Raw genomic sequence first — 21,931 nt, 5'->3', positions numbered from 1 at the left:
TTTGTGTTTATATTAACCCTATCAACCTGATAATAATTTAAGTGTGTCCATTTGATTGTCTATGTCTCACAAAACAATTCAAATATGACATGTTAAGAAAGATATATCAATATATGTATATATATTAGTTTCAAGGACCTAACGTCCTCTTCATCAGACATTGAGAAAAGGCAGATGACAGCAAATCTTATATCTTCCTCAGCCGTTAGTTAGCATATTCATTTATATCTATATATGCTAACTAACGGCTATAGATATAAATCTATATATATTTTTAATATAATGCTATAGATATAAATGAATATACTAAGTAACAGCTGAGGAAGATATAAGATTTGCTGTCATCTGTCTTTTCTCAGTGTCTGATGAAGAGGACGTTAGGTCCTTGAAACTGTAACAAAAAAAAAAAAAAAAAGTATAGTTATTAAGTAATTTATTTTGTTCTGGTCAGAACTGTGTTTTAAATGTTATTGTGATTATCCAGAACCATGGAGTTTATTTAATATACAATCTAATATAAATAAAATAAAGAGTTTGTTTGTGTGTTTTTCTGTCTGTGTGCGGCCTGGGTACCAGACAAGTGGACCGAGATTTATTAAATTTTGGTCAGGGGTACCTTGGCCCAGGCCCCAGATCAAGACGAAGCGTTTTTTCTTTTAATTTCGAAACAGAGGGGGGGGGGGTTACGGGACCTGCCTGGGCTGGGGTCTGGGCTGAGAGTTACCAAATTTTGGTCACGGGTACCTTGTCCGGGCCCCAGGCTAAGACGAAGCGTTTTTTTTTTTTTCAAAATTCTAACCAGGGGGCGTTTAACGGGACATGTAAAAGTGGTAGAAAATGGCCGATATTACTGTCGAATTCATAGTTTTCGCGGTGGCTGAAATCAATGGTGAAACTCTGATCGCATTAACTTCCAACTTCACCCTATTCGGGCCGGGGGTCAGCGGGGGGGGGGGGGGATAACGAGACATGTAAAAGTAATCCAAAATGACCGATATTAGTGTCAAATCCATAGTTTTCGTGGTCGCTGAGATCAATGGTGACACTTCCATTAGCGATGATTTGTAAATTCAGCTTCAATTGTATGCGGGTCGAGAGTCAGCGGGGGAATACTGATACATGTAAAAATAATCCAAAGTGACCGATATTAGTGTCAAATCCATAGTTTGGTAGGTGAGATCAATGGTGACACTTTCATTAGCGATGACTTGCAAATGCAGCTACCATTGCATGCGGGCTGGGAGTCAGCGGGGTGGAGGTGGGGATACCGAGACATGTAAAACTAATCCAAAATGATCGATATTAGTGTCAGATCCATAGTTTTCGCGGTCGCCGAAATGAATGGTAATACTTCCAGACAGTTGACTTCCAAATACTGCCCCCATGCGAAGAATGGGTATATTCAGCTAGTATATAATATATATATCACAGTTCGAATTGTTAAAACCTTAAATCTTGTACTTCATAAACTGCTTAAAAGGATTACACACTTGATTCATGTACACTCATGTCCAAAATTATTGTCGCATGTCTATGAATACGTAACGAATTCGCCCGGTATTTCTTACAATGTTAGTATGTGTATAATCGTCAAAGACATGTATGTGTCAAATTTCATATCAAAAGAGCAATAAATAAAAACAGTAAAACGAAAATAAAACTTTCTTGTCCATTTAGCAACATTTTGTTTCACTCATTCTAATTTTCGTATTTATAATTCTTTTGCTATGAAATTTTCGGCAAATATACATTTTCTGATTATACACATAGTGTCAGTATTAAAAGTATCTTGCAAAATCATTATCAAATTATATTCTTAAAAGAAATCAGTTATAGATATGCGACAATCATTTTGGACATGAATGTACGTAGAATATTATATTTCAGATAATAATTATTAAATGTTTCAAATGTGCATAATTCATCTATATAAATGGATGTCTTCTTTTGTTATATCTTGATTACTTATAAACAAAAACCTAGTAACGAAAACGTTACCTTGGTAACCAGATCACTGTCCTACCAACCAATCAAATAAAAAAAAAATCCTTTACATCTAACGACTGAAAAATAAACATTTACAAAACAAGATTATTCATGACATGCATTGTAACCAAGGATGTTATAAAATAGAGGATCTGCCCATATGTATCTTCATCATATGAAGTCAATGAAGCCAAAAAACAACCGAGCATCGTCTGAGCTGACACGTCTGATTGGCTACTCTCCTTTCCGCCATGATTGTTGGCTCGAAACTTTGCGATCTTAGTGGCGCGGAGTGGGCAGAGTAGGTGTGATGAAGCTGTGACGTATGGCTTCACGATTTTGTTGTATGGGTAGATCCTCTATTTTATAGCATCCTTGATTGTAACATTTCTTCTTCTTCTTCGATTAAGTAGCTAGCAGTGGCGTAGGGAAGGGGGAGCCAGAGCCCCCCAAAGATGTCCGACAATGTACTTTGGTACTTTGATGTTTGTATTTTTATATATATATTTTATATTTTGGCAATTTTTTACCCATGAAAGGAAACGAGGTGGACCACCCAAATTTATAGTGATACATATTAGGGTCCTACACTATGATATCAATTGAACAATTTCCAAAATTGAGGGGATGGGCCAAGGTACCCCTCCCAAATTTTTAAAGGGGTGCACCAATGTACCCGTATCTTACGTAAGAGAATGGACCCCTATACATATCCATATAATCATATAAGGTAATAGGAACTCATCAAAGGGGATAAATTGGGCCAAAAACCGAACACGTGGTCGTACTAATTTTCGACAATTTTGTACCCATGAAAGGGAACGAGATGGACCACCAAAATTTATCATGTTGCATATTAAGGTTCTGTACTATGATACCGAATGCTTAAAATGAAGAATTTCCAAAATTGAAGGGGTAGGTCAATGTACCCCTCCCAAAAATTTAAAGGGGTGCATCAATATACCCATGTCTTATGAAAGGGAATGGACCCCTGTATACGCCCATATAACCGTATAGGGTAATTAAACCTCATCAAAGGGGATAAATTAGGTCAAACACCCACGAAATTTGACTTTTTGGCAATTTTTTACCCATGAAAGGGAACGAGATGGACCCCCAATACTGATAGAGGTCCTAGGCTACCACACCAAAATTTTAGATTTGGCAATTTCCAAATTTTAAGGGGGTGGTCCTATGTACTTCTGCCAAAATTTAGGGGGTGGACCAATGTACCCCTACCAAAATCTAGAGGGGGGTGATCCTAAGTACCCCTAGGTCATTGACCCCGGGCCAAGGACATTGACCTTTGACCTATGACGTCACAAAAAATTTTGCTGACGGCGAGATATACGGAGGGGAGTACTACTCAAGGGAAGAGAGGGAGATTATATATCGAAGTGGAAGATGGTTTATACACCAATCGAAAGTACGAATAACGCATATTACGAAACTGTAATAAAAATTTTCCGAGTGCATATATTGTGCGAATTATATGAATATACAGGGTATCCAGAAAGTCCGTTGCCACCCCTAGAAATCGCAAACGGTGAGACAGATGCCAAAACAAGAAAACACGTGTTTGATCATTTTAAAAGTACAACGTATCAAAGTACAAATTGTTGTCCCAGGGCCACCCACAGGATCCCAGGTGGGGTCCAACTCAAAAATTACAAATTGTAAGAGGATCAAATAACACATCGGACATAACAGGGAACTGAAAAGCTATTGGGAAATGAAAAAAAACGAAACAAGTCTCGACCCTCTAAAATTACCCTGTGCAAAAAGGCGGCCGGTCAAAATTTCTGCAAAAACGTCATTGTAAAGTCTATGACCACCCCCCAAAAAACGTGAAACGGTGAGACAGACATCAAAACAGGAAAATACGTGTATCATCATTTCAACAGTACAATGATTGAAAGTAAAAATATTTGTCCCAGGATCCTCCGCAGGGTCCCAGAAGGGATCTTCATCGAAATTTTCAAATGGGAAGGGGGATCAAGTAGCATATCGTTCGAAAGCTGTTATTACATGGAAGCAGATGGAACAAGTTCGGATGCTCTACGATAACACTGTGCAAACATCTTGCTTTTTAGTTCTTCTGTCTGTAGTCAGGTTTTAGTTTGTTTTCACTTTATTATTGTACTCAACGGAAAGAGAGGAAATGCACCTACTGTGAGATTCTGCTCTTTGAGCCCAGTAATATGTAAATGAATAAATAAATAAATAAATAAAAGAAAAGAAAATTAAGAAGTAAAGAAAAGAAAAGAAATAACATTTGACTTATTTGAGTATAGAACTGACTAGCTAACATATAATGTACAGTAGTGGTACTTATGCTCGTTGTCTGGATTATAAGTATAAAATGATTCAAACAAACAAACAAAAAAAAAAAAAAATCTTGCACCAGGAACAGCGAATACGTGCAATCGTGTCACAATGATAACAAGTACCTATTGGAAAATGGAAAATGAATGCGCTCGGGGAACCGAAATGAGGATGTACACTTTGATAGGCCTCCATTTTCCACAGGGTAATTTTTAGAGAACTGAGACTTGTTCTGTCTTCTTTCATTTCCCAACAGCTTTCCAACGATATACTACTTGATCCCCTTACCATTTGTAATTTTTGAGTTGGACTCCACGTGGGACCCTGGGAGTGACACTGGGGCAACACTTTTTACTTTGATGCGTTGTACTTTTAAAATGATGATAAGCATGTTTTCTTGTTTTTGCATCTGTCTCACCGTTTGCGATTTCTAGGGGCGACAACGGACTTTCTGGACACCCTGGATATTCATATAACTCACACAGTATATGCATTCGGAATTTTTTTTTATTGCATTTCGTAATAGGTGTCATTGTTGCTTTCGATTGGTGTATAAACCATCTTCCACTTGGATATATAATCTCCCTCTCTTCCCTTATTAGAATTTCCAGGTATTGATATTCTCTGACTTTTTCCTGTTTGCATTCTTATTTTAAATTAGTTAGGTGCTATTTTATTTTCGTAAGCCATGTGGTAAATTTACTAATTTATAACATTAAGTCCCAAGTGGGTCCATTCGACCCTGATCTTTATTGAGTTCAAACATATTTATCAAACTTCAGCTTTGGTTGAAATTGTGCATTGTAAATAGCTGTATTAGCATTTTAATGTTCTCCTAACTATCATGATGTAGCTAGAAGTAAATACGAGGGCTGGGAAGAAATAAGTGGCAATACTGTTTTATACCCGCGCGAGTTTTGTTCGAGCTGCACTTGGCAATGTATGTAGATGGGTGGAGCTATACAATGCGAGTGGCAGCGCTAGTGTAAGTGTGTGTTGCAGTGATAGTAGTGGAATGTGTAGAATGAAGATTGTCAAATCACACCTTTCTAAAGGGGATGTTTTCTAAGTTAGAACAACTTGCATGGTTAAAGATCAAAGTGGCCCGTAAAAAAAAAAAAAAAAAAAAAAAAAAGGGAATGTAAACTCTGGACTACGTGAAGCATGCGGTAATGATGCATTGTACAATACTTTGAGCTGTAACGTTTCCTGCAGGACATGGGTGCCCACAAAGGGGGGCTATGACGCAAACTGCGTCATTGAAATAATTGCGGGGGTTAAAAATCTGTATAAATATGTTTGAGGGGGTGTAAAAATTAATCGAAAAGAAGATTTTTTTCATGGAGAAACACTTACGGATAGACAATTAGGGGGGTGCGTCATGGACATAAGGGGGGGCGCCACTGCTGTAGGATGTGATAGTGTGCAACAGGAACCAGGTGGAGCTCAACATGGGATCGGAAGCAGTCATTGAATTGACTCAATCTTTGCTGCATGTGAACAGCGGTGGATTGGCAGGGATGTAGGATCATCCCAAACTACAGTATTGAATATGCTGCGCAATGTCCCTGGTTACCGAAAAATTGCATCCCGGTGGGTACGGCACCACTTTACAGGCGTTCAAAAATGGCATATATACGCTCTCGTCGGTGTTCATTTGGTATATTACAGACGGGAAGGTCTCTTGTTGGAAGAGGATTATCGCACTTGACGAAACATGAACGCGCTCTTATGAGCCAAAACTTAAGAGCAATCCAATGAATCCCGCCACCCATCATCTCCCCGACCCCCAGAGGCTGCGTCAGCATGAAAGTAAGTGTAACGTAGGGGAAATATGAAGGTGATGTTGATAGTGGCATACGATGTACGTGGCGTCATATTACGGTCCGAACCAGACCGAAAATGCAGTGTACTACCGCAGATTTCTGGAACATCTTCGTCTTGCAATGCGCAGGAAACGACCCAACTTTATAAGGGATTCACCCATTGTTTTGCATAACATCGCCCGTTGTCACAACACAGTTGCTATGCGGAATCTGTTGGCACGATGGAGGTTCTAGAGCACCCACCCTATTTACCGGACATGAATCCATGTGACTTTCATCTGCATCCTAAGATGAAAGAACCACTTCCAGTTCGTTCGTGAAAACTCTTTGGGAAAATTTATATAATTTTATTTTTGTTACATAAGAATACATTTCTGACGTCTAAATTTCAATATTTGTTACTTCATAACTAAAGAATATAGTACTTTATTTTCCTTAGAAAAGAGAAAACATATTAAACGTAAGTGTATTTCATTAATGTTCTAGTTAATAAAAATGGTAGCAATTTACTGTTTAATTGCTCCTTTCTTCATAAAGTGTACTTTATTATATATTTAAAAAAAAATCACCGTGGGTCCATTGATCCTGGTTGGTACTGAGAGGTATAAAATTTTGTCTGTAGTTCTAGGGTTGAATTTGTTGATGCCTTTATACATGCCCTGTATGTTTTTATTTTTGCTATTATCTTCAAGTTCCTTAATTTTAGCTTTCAAAAAATTGGTTTCTTTGTTTTAACAGTTTTGGAAGTGTTCTGTCTCATGTCATCCAAATTTTGTGTAGTTATATCGTTTGGATTTTGCAATCAACGCAGTTTTGCCAATTTTATCTTTTCTGCTAGTTCAATGCATTCCTGGTTGACCCATGGTTTGTTCTTCTCATTTTTCTTTTGCTGATTTTTTTACGCTATCCCTAATTTCAATCCAAGTATCCTCAACACTAGTACACTCCGAATTTTCTAAAACCGAAAATCTATTTGACATTTCAATCTGGTCAAATTCGACCTTCTCGCCTGGCTCGCTTCTAATTTCATTAAATTAAACCTCTCCGTTTCCAGATGTTAAATATATCTTTTAGCGGGAGACCCGGGTTCGTTTGCCGGAGGGAGCATATGTGATTCGGATCCACGTTAAGCTGTAAGTCCACGTATCATATAGCCTCGCTGCTGAAAGAGACGCTAAACTCAAAATCAAATCAAATCTAACCTACAATGTTTTACGACTTGTAAAAAGCATATTACAAGACTAGTAGTTTCAGGATCTTACTTTGCTATCGCAGTTTAAGGATACATACTGAACCAAGGGCGCATAAAGCTTGAAATTTCAATGACTCCAGTAGCAGAAATTCTGAGAATTGCGTAATTTTTCTAGAAATTTCAATTGCGTAATTTCCTTGATCCATCCCCCTGTTTCCTCCACACAAAGCTCCTCATAAGAAAAAGTAACCAAATGCTTGCTGTAACTTTTCCCCGGACCCTCCCCATTTGCTACGTGCCTGCGAAGGGTATACACGTAAGCGAGAATAACCAAAACACACTATGTTCCTCATGTTAGTAAGTGGATCAAGTGTCAAACTACTTTGTCGTTAGGGATCATGCCTTAACACTCTGCATTCAGCCTATTATGGCTTCCTTATGGACTACGTTTTACAATATTATTAAAAGTGTCAGGGGTAGTCCTCATATACTGTAATTACATATATATTCCTCTTTTGAAAGAAACGAACATTATATATTTCTCTGTAAATTTTACAAATGTATATCCGTAATCTGGATAAAACCCTTGCATTTTTTTAAAATATAAAGATACTATATTTGAAAAGCTAGAAAAAAAAAATCAAAATAATTTTCTTGTATATGCAGTAACATTCATATATAAAGTATAACAAACTAGCAGATAGCATTGCAAAGACTGCAAGAGATCTAGGCACACTTACGTTAATCAAATTAACCTTATCTCAATTTCAAGCGTAGGGGAAGGCGTTGTACCTGTGAACACTTTTAGAGTCTTCGAAATTTTGGTGCTAATATTCAGCACTTTTCCTCAATTTTTGTCGTATATTTGAAATGCCATCTCTTTGCTACCAGATAGGATGATTTGTAAAGGTGTTACATAATTACAGTAGTTTTTATAGAATATAACAAGAGTATATCCGTTTTGTTCACAGGTACATTATGTTCGTGTACCATTGAACAGACCCTCTTGTACCTTTGAACAAAGTGATAATTGCAACGTTTCTGAGACAATAATATAAAAAGAAGCCGTAAATATTAACAGTTATAAATTGCAATAAAAGGTTTAGCTATAAAAAGTTCCCCAGAATTGAAATTTTATTAATTAAATTAAAAATTGAAGAGAAGTTCTAACAAAAACTTGTGAACAATGAAGTTGAGCATATACAACTCTTAACATTATGTTATATAATAAGCGAATATATAGAAACTACTTAAAATTATAATTAATAACTTTATATCCTAACCTAACCTATATAAAATATATCAATTGTTTTAACTACTTACATTGTGTAGCTTTAAGCAGTATAATTTATCGTTCAAAGGTACACGATGCATTAATGTTCATAGGTACAAGAGGGTCACCATTACGAAAAAAAGTTCTTCACTAGCTTAAATATTGAACAGATGTAAAAACTAAAAATATTACTGTATTCACCAATGATTTTACCCCAATACATACCATTAGATTGACTTCAGTTTTAGAAAATTATCAATAAGTTACATACCTCCAATATAAATATGGAAATAAATAATATTATAAATACTGAACGATTTCTTTTAATCTAAAAAGTACTAAAGAAAGCAAACAGGATATATGCAACAAGGATAAGGTCCGTACCTGAATGTCATCTACGAAAGAAATAGAAACGAAGAAGCTTATAATCTTTGATTTTAAATTCCATAGCATTTTTGATGTTTTTAAGCTATACCTTTATGAAAAGTAATAATTAGAAAGGAAACACTAATTAGTTACTGCAGAAATGTTATTTTTAATAAAAGAAATAATACGCCGAAGAAGAATATAGAAATATAACTTCATTAATATTGATACTTCAGGTAAGATTCCAATTTCTTTGCAACTCATCATTAAGAAATGTCGTTCGCATATGGTAATGTAAACTAACAACAATTAATTCATAAACACATTATTTTTGTTTTCCATATATTCAATAAAAATAATATCAAATTTTGGCCACGAGTAATCAAATGAAATATTTTGATTTTGCATGTTATCTAACATAGCAATGCTTGAATAATGAAGAATAAAGGACCAGAAATTTATGTTAATTTTTGAAATGAAATGAAATTTTGAGTTTTACGTCCCACGGTTATGCCGGTTAGGCTAAAGGAGACGGTGATAATGAGTAATGAATGAAATGGTGGAATGAAGAAAGTAGGAGGAAACGGGAGAACCCCGAGAAAACCCACGCACACGGTGTTTGTCCACCACAAAGTTCACTTGGCGGGAATGTTAATTTTTATTCAAATCTTAACAAAAATGACTCGCAATGTAGGAGGCGAGGTAGCTGAATTGAATACCTCAAAAATTTCCAAAGTTTCTACACACTCAACTATAAGACAAGAAAAAAGGTGCACACCCAATCTTCCTCCCAAGCGTGTTTTCATTATTAAGCTTTACATTTTTAGAACGATTTCATTTTATAACTTTTAGTGACTGATAACGAGAAGTTCCAATGCTCAATTTCTTAGAGGATTCATTCAATCATTTCTTCAACTTCATATCTGGTAGGTTGAGTTTCTATTTTGGTCATTTCATTCAATGAATCGTTCAATTAATCGATTTGTAGGAAACTAGTTCCTCAGAACAATTCACTAAATACCACTAGGAATCAGTTCCTAACCTAACCTAACTATTAACAGTAAGCAGGGATGTGAAGTTTTCGTTTTAACGATAACATCGAAAACTTGAAAAAGACAAACTATATAGATATACCTAAATATGTTATAGAAGGCCGTTTTTGGTGTTTTTAAATCGCAAAATAACGCGAATTTGACACTTTTTTCAAAATAACACGGAAATGCACTGCATAAAGCGATAGATTCGCGAAATCGCCATGTTGGGCGGTAATACTAATAAAATAACACAAGTTTCCTTTGCAATAAAATGTGATTCACAGAAGACCATCAGTCCTGTTATTTTTAGACCGGTTGGTTAGTGAAAGTTTGTCCCTGAGATTTTGATGCCTGTGCTCTTGAAGCAACATCTTTGCCAGCTTCCAACGTTCATTCTGAAAGAGAGGCAAAACCTTAAAGAAGAAAATGTGGAAATATTGACAGTTTTGTCCTTTGAAAAATAAGAAACATGGAAGAAACTATAAATTCGCTATTAAGTGAAAATGTGTGTTGATAATGATATGAATTGGGTTTTAAATAAGTATATTGTGAATTGATTTTTTTAAAGTGAAGATGATGTTAAGAAACACTATTCTATGAATTGCATTTTAGATAAGTATATTGTGAATCGATTGTTCTTTTGAAATGAAGAAACTTAAGAAACACTGCAGTGTGTTTTTAGTCGATATATGTATTCAAATCATACATTAAATAAATCCAAGTTTAGTAGGGATATTGAGCCATTTTTTCTCAGATGGTAAGTCCAAAAATATAATTTTTTCTTTTAAATTTAAGATGTCAAAATTTAAAACTATTCGTTTAATTTTAAAATTATATTTTATTTTAATTAGCTTTCACAGATCACTTTCTCTGTGTTTACAATATACTTGCTTTTCAAAACCATTACAAAATAAAGTAAATAACCAATATTTGCTAGTATTAAATCGCGAAAAATAACACCGTTTTCAGTGATAAAATAAAACGAAAACTAACATGTCCCTAACAGTAAGTCATCACGTGACTCGATACCAGTAACGAAGCTAGAAGAACATATACATTTTCAAAACCAGAACCAAAAGATCCAAATCACTGAATAGTATAAATGAATGAAATGAGCAAAGTAAAAACTAGCCTCTGGTAGTAGTAAAAAAAAAAAAATCCTTTTTAAATAACACCCCTTAAGTAAGTTGCTGTTAATGATTATGTAACAAATCTCTCTTTTAAACTGAATGTGTAGTAGGCCTAAACTGAATGTGTAGTGAAATAGCACCGAAAAATTTCAACACTATACTACCGGCACTCAAAGACTGATATCTCGCATGCCGAATGGACACTGTTTTAATGAACTGCCAGTGTCGTGACTAATTTTTCGATGTGTTGCAGTTTATTACTTGAACTTCTACTGACCATTCGTTCACTGATAGTTTCTAGAAGCAGTTCAAGATATCTCGGTAGACATTTCAACTGATAGCGTGTTATATACAGCTATTAAAAATGTCACATAGTAGATTCGATGCTTCCTGGAACTTGAGTGCGAATGGTACTTGAACTTTTGTATAAGTCTGTTTAGCAGTTTGAGAGATTACTAGTGTGAAAGTATAGCTTACATGAAATAGTATTCGCTCAGGTGCAATAATACAGAATGGACCATATGTCACAAAATATATAACTTGCAACATATTATTCACGAACCACTCCTTAACGAATTGTTTTATGCCAACGAGCTACTGTAGTCAATTGAGAACTGAACTGAATTGAAATGAAATCTTTGAGTTTTACGTCCCACGATTATGCCGGTTAGGCTAAAGTAGACGGTGATAATGAGAAATGAATGAAGTGATGGAATGAATGAAGTGGAAGAAAACGGGAGAACCCCGAGAAAACCCACGAGCACGGTATTTGTCCACCTCAAAGTCCACATGGCGCGGCGCGAGCTTGGATCGAACCAGGACCCTAAGCACCAGAGGTGAACACCCTACCACTGAACCACCGCGCCCCCGTCAATTGATAACTGAGATAGTGCTAGTGTCAAGCAAGGATGTTATAAAATAGAGAATCTGCTCATATTTATTTATTTATTTATTTTGCATTCAAGCGACTACAGTGTTGTACATTTATACATGCGGTATAGAACATGTCAATATTTCTATATTAATAACAAAGATAATCTTATACATCATATACCGTACATCTTATTACTAGTACACCATACATCTTCTGTAAGGTGAATTTTTGTAAAACAACCAGATGGTTTGATACACAGTACACAAATTATAAGTATACGCAGTTACCTTACATATTACTAATACATATCACTATACATACATATTACTATTCTTATTTACATATCTACTTGTTGTTTTTATTTACAGTTGTCAACTTTATTATGATAACTATAGTTACTAGCTTTCCACTTAATTGTGGCTTTACAAGTTTCTTGTGTATTCAGAAAGAGAATAAAAACAATGTGACAATTGGTATCGTGTTAGTCTTTCTTTGAAAATTTTGTCTGATTTGGAATCTTTTATATTGTTAAGTAATTAGTTGTAGATTAATATTTCTGCATACTTAAGGCCTTTTTGGTAAAGTGTTGTACTGCGTGTAGGAATAGCAAAATCTCTTTTCTTTCTTGTATTGTAAGTATGTACGTCACTGTTGCACTTAAGTGTCGGTTTGAGATGTTTATTTATGAAAATTGCCATCCGTAATATGTAGAGACAAGGTACTGGAACAATTTTTAGTTCTCTGAATATTTTTCTACATGAAGCCCTTGATTTAATATCTTTTATTGTTCGTATTACACTTTTTTTGAATTTTGAATATTATCTCACTTTGCGCTGAGGTTCCTCAGTGTACTATCTTATATGAAAGTAGCGTTTCAAATTGACTATGGTAAATTATTTTAAGTGTTGATATGTTGAATGCAGTTTTCACGCTTTTTAATACATAGTGTACTTTACAAAGTTTCTTTTGTAGTGTGTTAATGTGCTTATCCCACGTCAGTGTGTCATTTACCCAAAATCCTAAGAATTTAGTTTCATTTACAGCTTTTATACTTTTATTTTTAATGTGAATGACTGGATTATTTACGTTAATGTTTCGGGAATGATAGAAGTGTATTACTGTCGTTCTATCAATATTTAATTTTAATTTGTTATCTTCAATCCACGAGTTTAATTCCTCTAAGGTTTGTCTGATACTGGCTTCGATTTCCCCACCAGTGTATTCAGTAAGAGCGAAACTTGTGTCATCAGCGAACATTGTTGGTTTTGCAGTTTTAACATACACTGAAAGGTCGTTTATAAAAGTAATAAAGAGAACTGGCCCTAGAATAGAGCCTTGTGACACTCCGCATCTTACTCGTTTCACATCCGATGTATAACTGGTGACTGCACCCTGCTGATTAGTATAGTCAATTACTACTGCTTGACTTCCATCTTCTAAATAGCTTTGGAACCATATGTATCTTCTTCCTATTAACTTAATGAAGCCAAAAAAACACCCGAGCATCGGCACGTTTGATTGGTTACTCTCGTTTCCGCTATCGTCTGATTGGTTACTTTCGTTTTCGCCATGAGTGTTGGCTCAAAACATTGCGATCTTATTGGGCGGAGTGGATAGAGTGAGGGTGGTGAAACTGTGACGTATGGCTTCAAGAATTTGTTGTTAAGGCAGATCTTCTATTTTATAACATCCTTGGTGTCAAGAGACTTATGGTTCCGCTGTATAAGAAATGAATAGCTATTTTTATAATTTTTAAAAATAAATTCTTTTGTCTTTAAATATAACGAGATAATATAATGGAGACGACTAATCCTAACAACGAAAATCGCATTTCTGCTTTTAGTAGTTTTAATTGATCTGTGAATGAATACTTTTCCATTACTTTTATTTTATTTTTTAACAGAATCAATTGGATATCAAAGGCATGTCCAACATAAACATTCAAGACTATGTTTGGCTGTTGTGGACGAAAAAAACGGAATGAAAGTGTTGGCTCATCTTACACAACCCCAGCCATTCAATTGACTAATATTTTTAAATCTTATGGAAGACGAAAGCGTCGTATTGAAGTCTTGAAAGGACTCAACATGAAAGTCGAAAAAGGGGAAATGTAAATACATACTAATTTTTTTCTACTTTGGAACAAAAAGTTACTAGTACACATACTTTAAGTAGAGACTCATTTGTTCTTGTAAGTTCTATTAATAGTATATAAGGTTTTTCTGCTGTCATTATATTTCATAATTGGAAAAAGGTCGCAAAAGTAGTTAGCAAGTTGACAAGAAATTGTGGTACAGTTGAAAATGAGGTGCTATCCCAGTTTACGAAAAAACAAGGCTTTTAAAATTTACAGAAGAAATATCTAATGCTGTAAAAGAAGAATACATAAACAATCAAAATATATAGGGATCTTCCCTGATATCCCTATAATAATATTTAAAAATGTAATCCAAAGTGTACGTTTGTAAGCACGTAATAATCCTAAGGAAGCCAGGACAAACTAACCTTGTATTCTGCTCTTAAACTGCTTACCAACAAAGTGAAACATATCGCAAACAAGTCATTAAACATTCCTAGGTGTTCATTTTACCCCACGAGAAATATTACAACTGTACTTGTAATAAGAGTAATGGAAATTAATAATGAAACGATGTGAAGAACACTTAGGAACTTACTCAAAAGAGAAACACTTAGGTGAAGGTTTCCTGAACTTTAGGAGTTGTTTCTCAAAGTAAAGTTACATGCTTGAAGTCTGCCGAACAAGTAGCTAAATATAAGAGTAAATAAATAAAAAAACAAACTCAGGTACACGTATAGCTTCAACTTTAACTCAGCACCACAAATACCGGTACCAAAAATACCCTCGAACATGAATGTGTATCAATCAGTAGCGGCTCGATACCATAATCTGAGGTAGTTCTGCACAGTGTGTTTTTTGTATATTAAATTTCCCGTTTGCAGTAATTAATTATAAAATCTACACGAACCGCGTATCTTTTAGTACTCTAATCGTTATACGTAAATGACAATTATAATTGAAATTAACAAATATATATATACAACTTTACTGTATCGCAAGCAAAACACAATTGTTTTGCTTATTGGGTGTCAGTGGCGTATTTAGGATTTTGTTCCGGGAGGAGCTATGCACAGCATATGAATAAGAACTTAATTTTTCCTTTGGGATGCCTACAAGTTTAAATGAATTTCGGGGGATCTTGAGCCTTATAGCTCCTCTCTAAATACGCCACCGTTGCGTGTAACAAACTTTAAAAATACCATACCCATATCGTAAGAAACACTGTTTTCAATTACCATAACAATTTCGGATTCACGTAATGTCTACAGGTAGAAATTGTATGAATACTGCTGAATTATAAATATTTTATCGTTTGTAAATAGTATATCCGACATGTCTTCTGCTGTACAAAATGTCCTATTACTCTATCATTAAAGTTCGTCATGATGGATATGAAATCACGCTCGATTGATAAGGCAGCCAAAGCATTGATTCTTTCCTGACATATTGTGCTTCCCGAAAATGTTTTAACTATTTTAAAATTAGAGAAGTAACGTTCTGCTTCAGCTATTGTCGTTGGGGTAATTGAAGAACTTCCAAAAGGTTTACGGTTTCCTTAAAATTGTCACACAAATTGTGTTTGTTCAGAAAATTTGCACAAACTTGAACATGGAATACTATTACTTTCAAAGCGCACAACAATTACACTGAACACCCTTATCAAAAACAAGAGAAGGGAGCCTCATGTACATCACGTCGTGTGTCTTCGGCTTCTTCGGAAGTATTCGTGAGTTCTGAGCTGCTGGGAGTGCAGCTCTAGTAAATCCTATCCAAGAGACAAGGAAAACGTAATACAGTGCGGCTGGTGAAGATTTTTGGTTTCAATGCTAAAGCATAGGGCAATCCGTGCACAGCTCTTGCAATATTATTAAGCTTCAGAAGGTGTTTCCAGTAATACTACACTATGTATCATATCCAGCAGTACAATTTCAGGACACCGTTAGACTAAATATCATCATTACATGTTATTACCTTGATTAAATTAAACACAATTCAACTCAATTGAAAATACACTTATGCCACTAAAATAGCTGGTAGTTCTGCATCTCTGCAGTACTTACAGGCAAGCCGCCCCTGGTATCAATCTTAAGCTTTAGGGAATTTCCGAAATTTCGAACTCATATTATGAACACTTAATAATGGATTACTATATATCTGTAAGTGAGTACATTTTATTTTTGTGAGAAATATTCAGAAACTAAGTTAAAATTGCGAATATTTTTAATACCAAAATGCGTAATAATTAGTTTTAAAAATACGTAAAAGAAATGTGAAAAAGAGGAAAGGTTGTCAACAAAAATTTGAACCCAAAGGATGTTGAAATAACGACTATTAAACAGCATATACGATCAGGGCCGTGCTGTGGAAAATCAGCCCCCGGGGCGAGAGTATACGACGGCGCCCCCATACATATATTCCAAACAACTTTTCGTATCTTTTTCTCCTTTTCCTCCCGAATTTTTCGCCCCTCTTTCTTGGGCGCCCGGGGCCGTCGCCCCGCTCGCCCACCCCCATGGCACGGCTCTGCATACGATAAAATATCAATATATTTGATAATAGTCTGAATTCACAAAATTGATAAATCTTTTTTATTCTTTATTTAGGGTACCTATTGTTGAAATGTATCTTCATCAATGTATGAAATCAAATTATGATAGCAAACGTGTTTATTTTCAATGCCATTGTATTTGCTTACGATGCTATAAAATTCATCATTATGCTTCACTTCGTTGGTAAGCAGTTCAACAGGTATACAATGGTATTCGGTACAAATTATGATTATCAGATGCAATGTGCTTGCTACAATTCCTATTATTTTTCTGCAATCTCTAAAATCCGTTTCAAGCCTTAGCTTTCCATTAGGAAGTATCAGAGGACAATCATGGTAATAATATGTTTTAAACATATTGATCTAAATTCAACAGCTATTTTTGTTTGTTTATTTGCTTAATTTATGCTTTTAAATAGATATTTAAAAATCAGTTCTAGTTTCAAAGAAACCAAATTAGTTTTATGTATTCATACTTTATTTAACAAATCTTTAAGATACAGCCTGTCAGGTTAATTAGTAAAAACTACAATTGGAAAAGGAAATGGAAGAAATTACGACAGACTCTACATTTTAAAAGTACCAACCTAGAATTTATCTGGTAGAACTGAGGAAAGCCGAAACTCAGCCAGGATGGCTAGCTGAGGAGTTGAACCCAAAATTTACCGATTTCAAGGCAAGAATCCTAATTACAAGCTTACACTTGATCCGCAAATGAATAACAATACATATCTTTTCGTTTTTATACAAATATGAATGGTCCTTTCAAATTGCTACCAAGAAATTGTCATATTGTTTAAACGCAAATCGATACATGTGTTTTTTATGAAAATGTTTAAAGTTTACATCTCATATGAACTGTCCCTTTAATGAACTTGCAAGGCAATTAAACACAAGAATGTAAGTCTTCTTCAAAAAACTAGACCACTCACCTCTGAAAAGCCCTGAACATTAGAGTGGAACGAAAAAAAAAAAAACACTCGATTTTTTTTAAAAAATATAATAATGAGGAAAAGCTGTCTTTTGATGCGAAAAAATAAAGTTTCATGATAATCGGAGCATTCTTTGAGGTACAGAAAGCACGATAAAGTATCATGCATTTGGTATTTCCCATTCTAACTTATTTCAACCTCTTCTACTCTTATATGCACTATAAAAACCTTGATTTATCTTGTTACTGTTTTTTATTGATAAAACAAACATTTTGGGAGAGGGGGAGACGGAGGAGTTTAAATTTGTGGTGAGGTTTTTAAACAATAAATCATAAACAAGAAATGTGAAAAAAATACTTTTTTGAAACGGAAAATTACTGTATACTAAGATATAATTATTATTCGGTTATTCCTCCTCCGTAATTACGTTTATATTACATTTTATTATATTAATAAAAATAAACATAACAATTATAAATGGTTTTATTACTGTTTACAATGCAAATACAAAACAATGTTCAAGTTTATAAAAATTGAGTTCTCCAAATTGGAAACAATGTTGACCTGGCCACATTATACATAGAGTAAATTGAAGCAATCGTTGGTTGAGTGGATGGATATTGTCAGTAGTTTTAAGAAACAAGGATTCCTGAAACAAAAATACAGATTTAAGAAATAGTCAGGGCAATAGTTTTTTAAAATTTGCAAACATAAAATTACAATAGTGCATATTTTAGGGCATGTGTTTATGTTAACATGCCTACTAAGACAGGTAGACAAAGATAAATATTCTATATAATATATATTTTTTTATTATACCACTGTTGAGGCAAAAGGACAATGTGAAGATTTTACAAATAACCCTTACTTAAGCCATATGACTTTGAGAAAGAATGCACGGTTCGAAATATTGAGAATAATAATAATAATAATAATAATAATAATAATAATAATAATAATAATAATAATAATAATAATAATAATAATAATAATACAACCAGAAGGAACATTATCCAGGTTAGTAGATACTGCTCCAATTACTCTAAAATTTTGTTTTTGTTTTTTCCACATGACAAAGATTTTTTTCCCACTACTAGAAATAAAAATCGAGTTTTTAATTTTTTTTTTAAAGTTCAATCTAGATCCAGATTCAGAACTAAACGAAACAAGTATGAATTTCGTTTGACCAATTGAGATATTTATTTAGAGCCTAAGTAACAGAATTTCCTATGTTTTGTTGTCGGAATATTACCATTTAAAGCATAGGCAGCCAATACTTTTTAAAACAAGACTTACATAATTCGTAAACTAAGAAAATCTTACCCCCAAAAGCTCTTAATACTTGCCTTCTTCCTCCATCCATTGAACACCTATAATATTATTTTCTGCTATTACTATGTAACAAGTAATTTAACATAATGTACTATGCAACAAGTAATGTACAGAAAATTATACATTGCGAAGATTGTATAAGCAAAATTTTAAACACCGTGTTATTTTTTTTTTAAATTAACACTAAAGTATCTATCTTTATTTTTGTATTTATGTCAGAAATGACAATATTTATTCGGTGTAGTATACGAAGGCTATCCAGAAAGTAACAGACGTTTTGAAATAAAAAAAGTAACAGAATAAACAAAAGAAAAGTATTATAAACATTTAAAAGATACACTCTTAAGCTATTTTCTCATTTAAGCGCCATGGAAATTAAGGCACTTCTCATACCGTGGCACAAGTTTTCAATACCGTCGCAATAGAAATCTGCTGCCTGCGATTTCAACTACTGACTTACATCGGTATGCAATTCGGCGTCAGTATCAAAGCGTTGTGTAGTGAGCCATGTCTTCATCGCTGGGAAAAGGTGGTAGTCGTTCGGTGCCAAATCTAGGCTATATGGCGGGTGATCGAACACCTCTCATCTAAAACCATCCAAGAGTTCTCGGCTTTTTAAAATCAATGCACCATTGTCTCACCCGCCCTTCACTTATTATTTCATGTTCGTACACTTCACACAGTTGGAGATGGATTTGAATTGATTTGTGTTTTTTTGCGAACAAAAATCTAATCTCAGAACGCACCTCACAAGAGATTTTCTATTGCAGAGTACATTGTAACACGTCACAGAGCATAGTAAGAGCATCACAGTCCTCACGCTACAACTGCTGAATGTGTACTGAGTGTGGCAACGTTCTGACACCAAGACGGCGACTCTAGCCCGCCCACTGCCACGATAGGCCAAAACGTCTGGTACAGCCCTCGTATGAGATTTCAAAATACCTCTTATTTACTCTTTTTATCTTAACCCTTTATATTCACCTATAAATTGCCTTTATATTCAGTCAATTGAATTTATAGAAACTACATAACTAAATTAACTAGATTGGATTAAATTTTGAAAATACTCCTTTGAGTGTTGTCAACCAAGAAACTAAAAATTTATTAATAAGGGAATCAAGTTACTTCTACCATATTTATATCCTCCGAACAGAGAAACATTTAATACATGTTAAATACAATATAATAAATGCAGAACTTAATATAAATATATAAAAAAATAAAAATTCAGTTATAGTCATTAATATGTTATCAATTAATGCGTTTGTATAATTTAATTAATATTTTTTTCATTTCCATTATGTATTATTGATGGAACGTGTATTTATTATTTTTAAAAGAAGAATACAAATTTATGTTATTGTTGATTTTCAGTTATGGATTATTAGGTCCAAGTGGATGTGGTAAAACTACCCTTTTAAACCTTACTCTAGGACGACTTCAACCTGATAGTGGAACAGTTGAAGTATTTGCTTGCAAACCTGGAACACCAGGCTCCGGAATCCCAGGTCAAAGAGTGGGATATATGCCACAGGTATTTTTGTTAGCAATTTGCTTCTTTCACTACAGCGTTTCTAGAATCTTGTCGCTTATTAAGTGTATCTGAGAAGAAAGAAAACTTTAAATAATGCAACCCTAATGTACAAAAGGTTGATAATAACAATCAGTTACTAAGAGAATTCACATTGAACGAATAGCTAGACCTTTATTTAAAACTATCTCCTCGCCCCAGATTATGTTAAAACTATATATAATCGTGGGCATCTGAATAATTAGCATGCTAACTTGTAGTGTTGTTAACTTCTGTTTTGCTTCCTAGCAGTGGCGGCTTTACCGGGTAGGCCGGGTAGGTACGGCTTACCCCAAAATTTTGAAAAATATATTAACGTACAATAAAGAGTAAATATATTTTCCACTATTTATATTAATGGTAGATAATTATTTAACAAATAACATCAACCACTACTGTAAAAGTAATTTCCTACTGTCATTAATCAATCAAATGTGTATATGTATCCATAAGCTAGGGAGCGGGTCTACCCAAAATTAAAATCTTAAAGCCGCCCCTGCTTCTTAGAAAGACCTATGAGAAGTAACACTACTCTAAGCAATAGCAGCTGACGCGAATAACTGATGCCGTGATGCGTGATGCGAATAACTGTTCTCGGGATATTAACCAAGTGATGCATTCGTTATCCAACGTTTCGAGAACATATGTTGTTCTCATCTTCAGGACCAGTATGACAAGTTCAGATAGAGAAACTATGTATACGATCTGTGCTAGACAAAAAAGGCTATGATTGTTTAATAGATTGTCCAATCACTTGTCGCCCCGAAAACTGGTTGTGATTGGTCTGTTTCCGATGCTTTCTGGTTAGGAAAATCCAGTGGTACTAAATTGATAGCCAACATCTCTGTTGAGATTGCTTTTTTTTTTCTTTCTTTTTTCAACATAAATGTGGCTACTTTTATTTTTCTATCCCAATATTTTGAACGTCTAAAAAGTGCAGTAGTTTCAGAAAATAATATAGCACACCGTATATTTATATCGTGCTCTGCTAATCTCGATTTTATCTGCCTGGAAACGTTTTATGAAGTTCCCGTGTTCTTTGAACCGAATTTCAATAGTACGTTCAGTTTATCCAATGTAAGCTTTGCCACAGTTACCAGGACTCAAAGTAAATTATTTTTAGGAATAACAGTGGTATCAAAACGAAATAAATTATAGCTAAATGTTTTATATTGGCTGATAGAAGTATGAAGAATATATGACATTTTTCTCTTTTAATAGATGCTCGCCCTATACAATCACTTGACAATCTCTGAGACTTTGGAGTATTTTGCTCGTCTATATAAGTTGGATCACTATTACTTTACAAAGAGACTTATTTTCCTGGTAGAGTTGTTGCACCTACCAAGACCATCACGTCTCGTGAAAAACTTAAGGTAAGGTATCGGCTAATGGTAAGGAATGTTCTTAATTACGCAACTTGGTGATCATACTACATACAGTTTGAAAGCATCTCCTAG

At 34.4% G+C, this 21,931-nt stretch overlaps 1 protein-coding gene across 2 annotated transcripts in view; it reads left to right on the top strand.

The window, feature by feature from the left end:
- The first annotated feature begins 9,010 nt into the window (after window positions 1-9,010).
- The window catches only part of LOC145665878 (ABC transporter G family member 20-like), a 131,130-nt gene continuing 118,209 nt past the window's right edge, over window positions 9,011-21,931 (top strand). For both annotated transcript variants that reach the window (XR_014127672.1, XM_081732990.1), the window contains exons 1-4: window positions 9,011-9,204; window positions 13,910-14,116; window positions 20,276-20,435; window positions 21,693-21,847. Coding sequence is in view for 1 of the 2 variants with exons in the window: in XM_081732990.1 (XP_081589116.1) it covers window positions 13,956-14,116; window positions 20,276-20,435; window positions 21,693-21,847 (476 nt within the window). In the remaining variant the exon portion in view is untranslated. The remainder of the gene's footprint in view (window positions 9,205-13,909; window positions 14,117-20,275; window positions 20,436-21,692; window positions 21,848-21,931) is intronic.

This window comes from Thermobia domestica, chromosome 12, assembly GCF_964235325.1.
Source record: "Thermobia domestica chromosome 12, izTheDome1.hap1.1, whole genome shotgun sequence".
NCBI classification, from domain to species: Eukaryota; Metazoa; Arthropoda; class Insecta; order Zygentoma; family Lepismatidae; genus Thermobia; species Thermobia domestica.
This window is presented reverse-complemented; position numbering and strand designations above follow the sequence as displayed.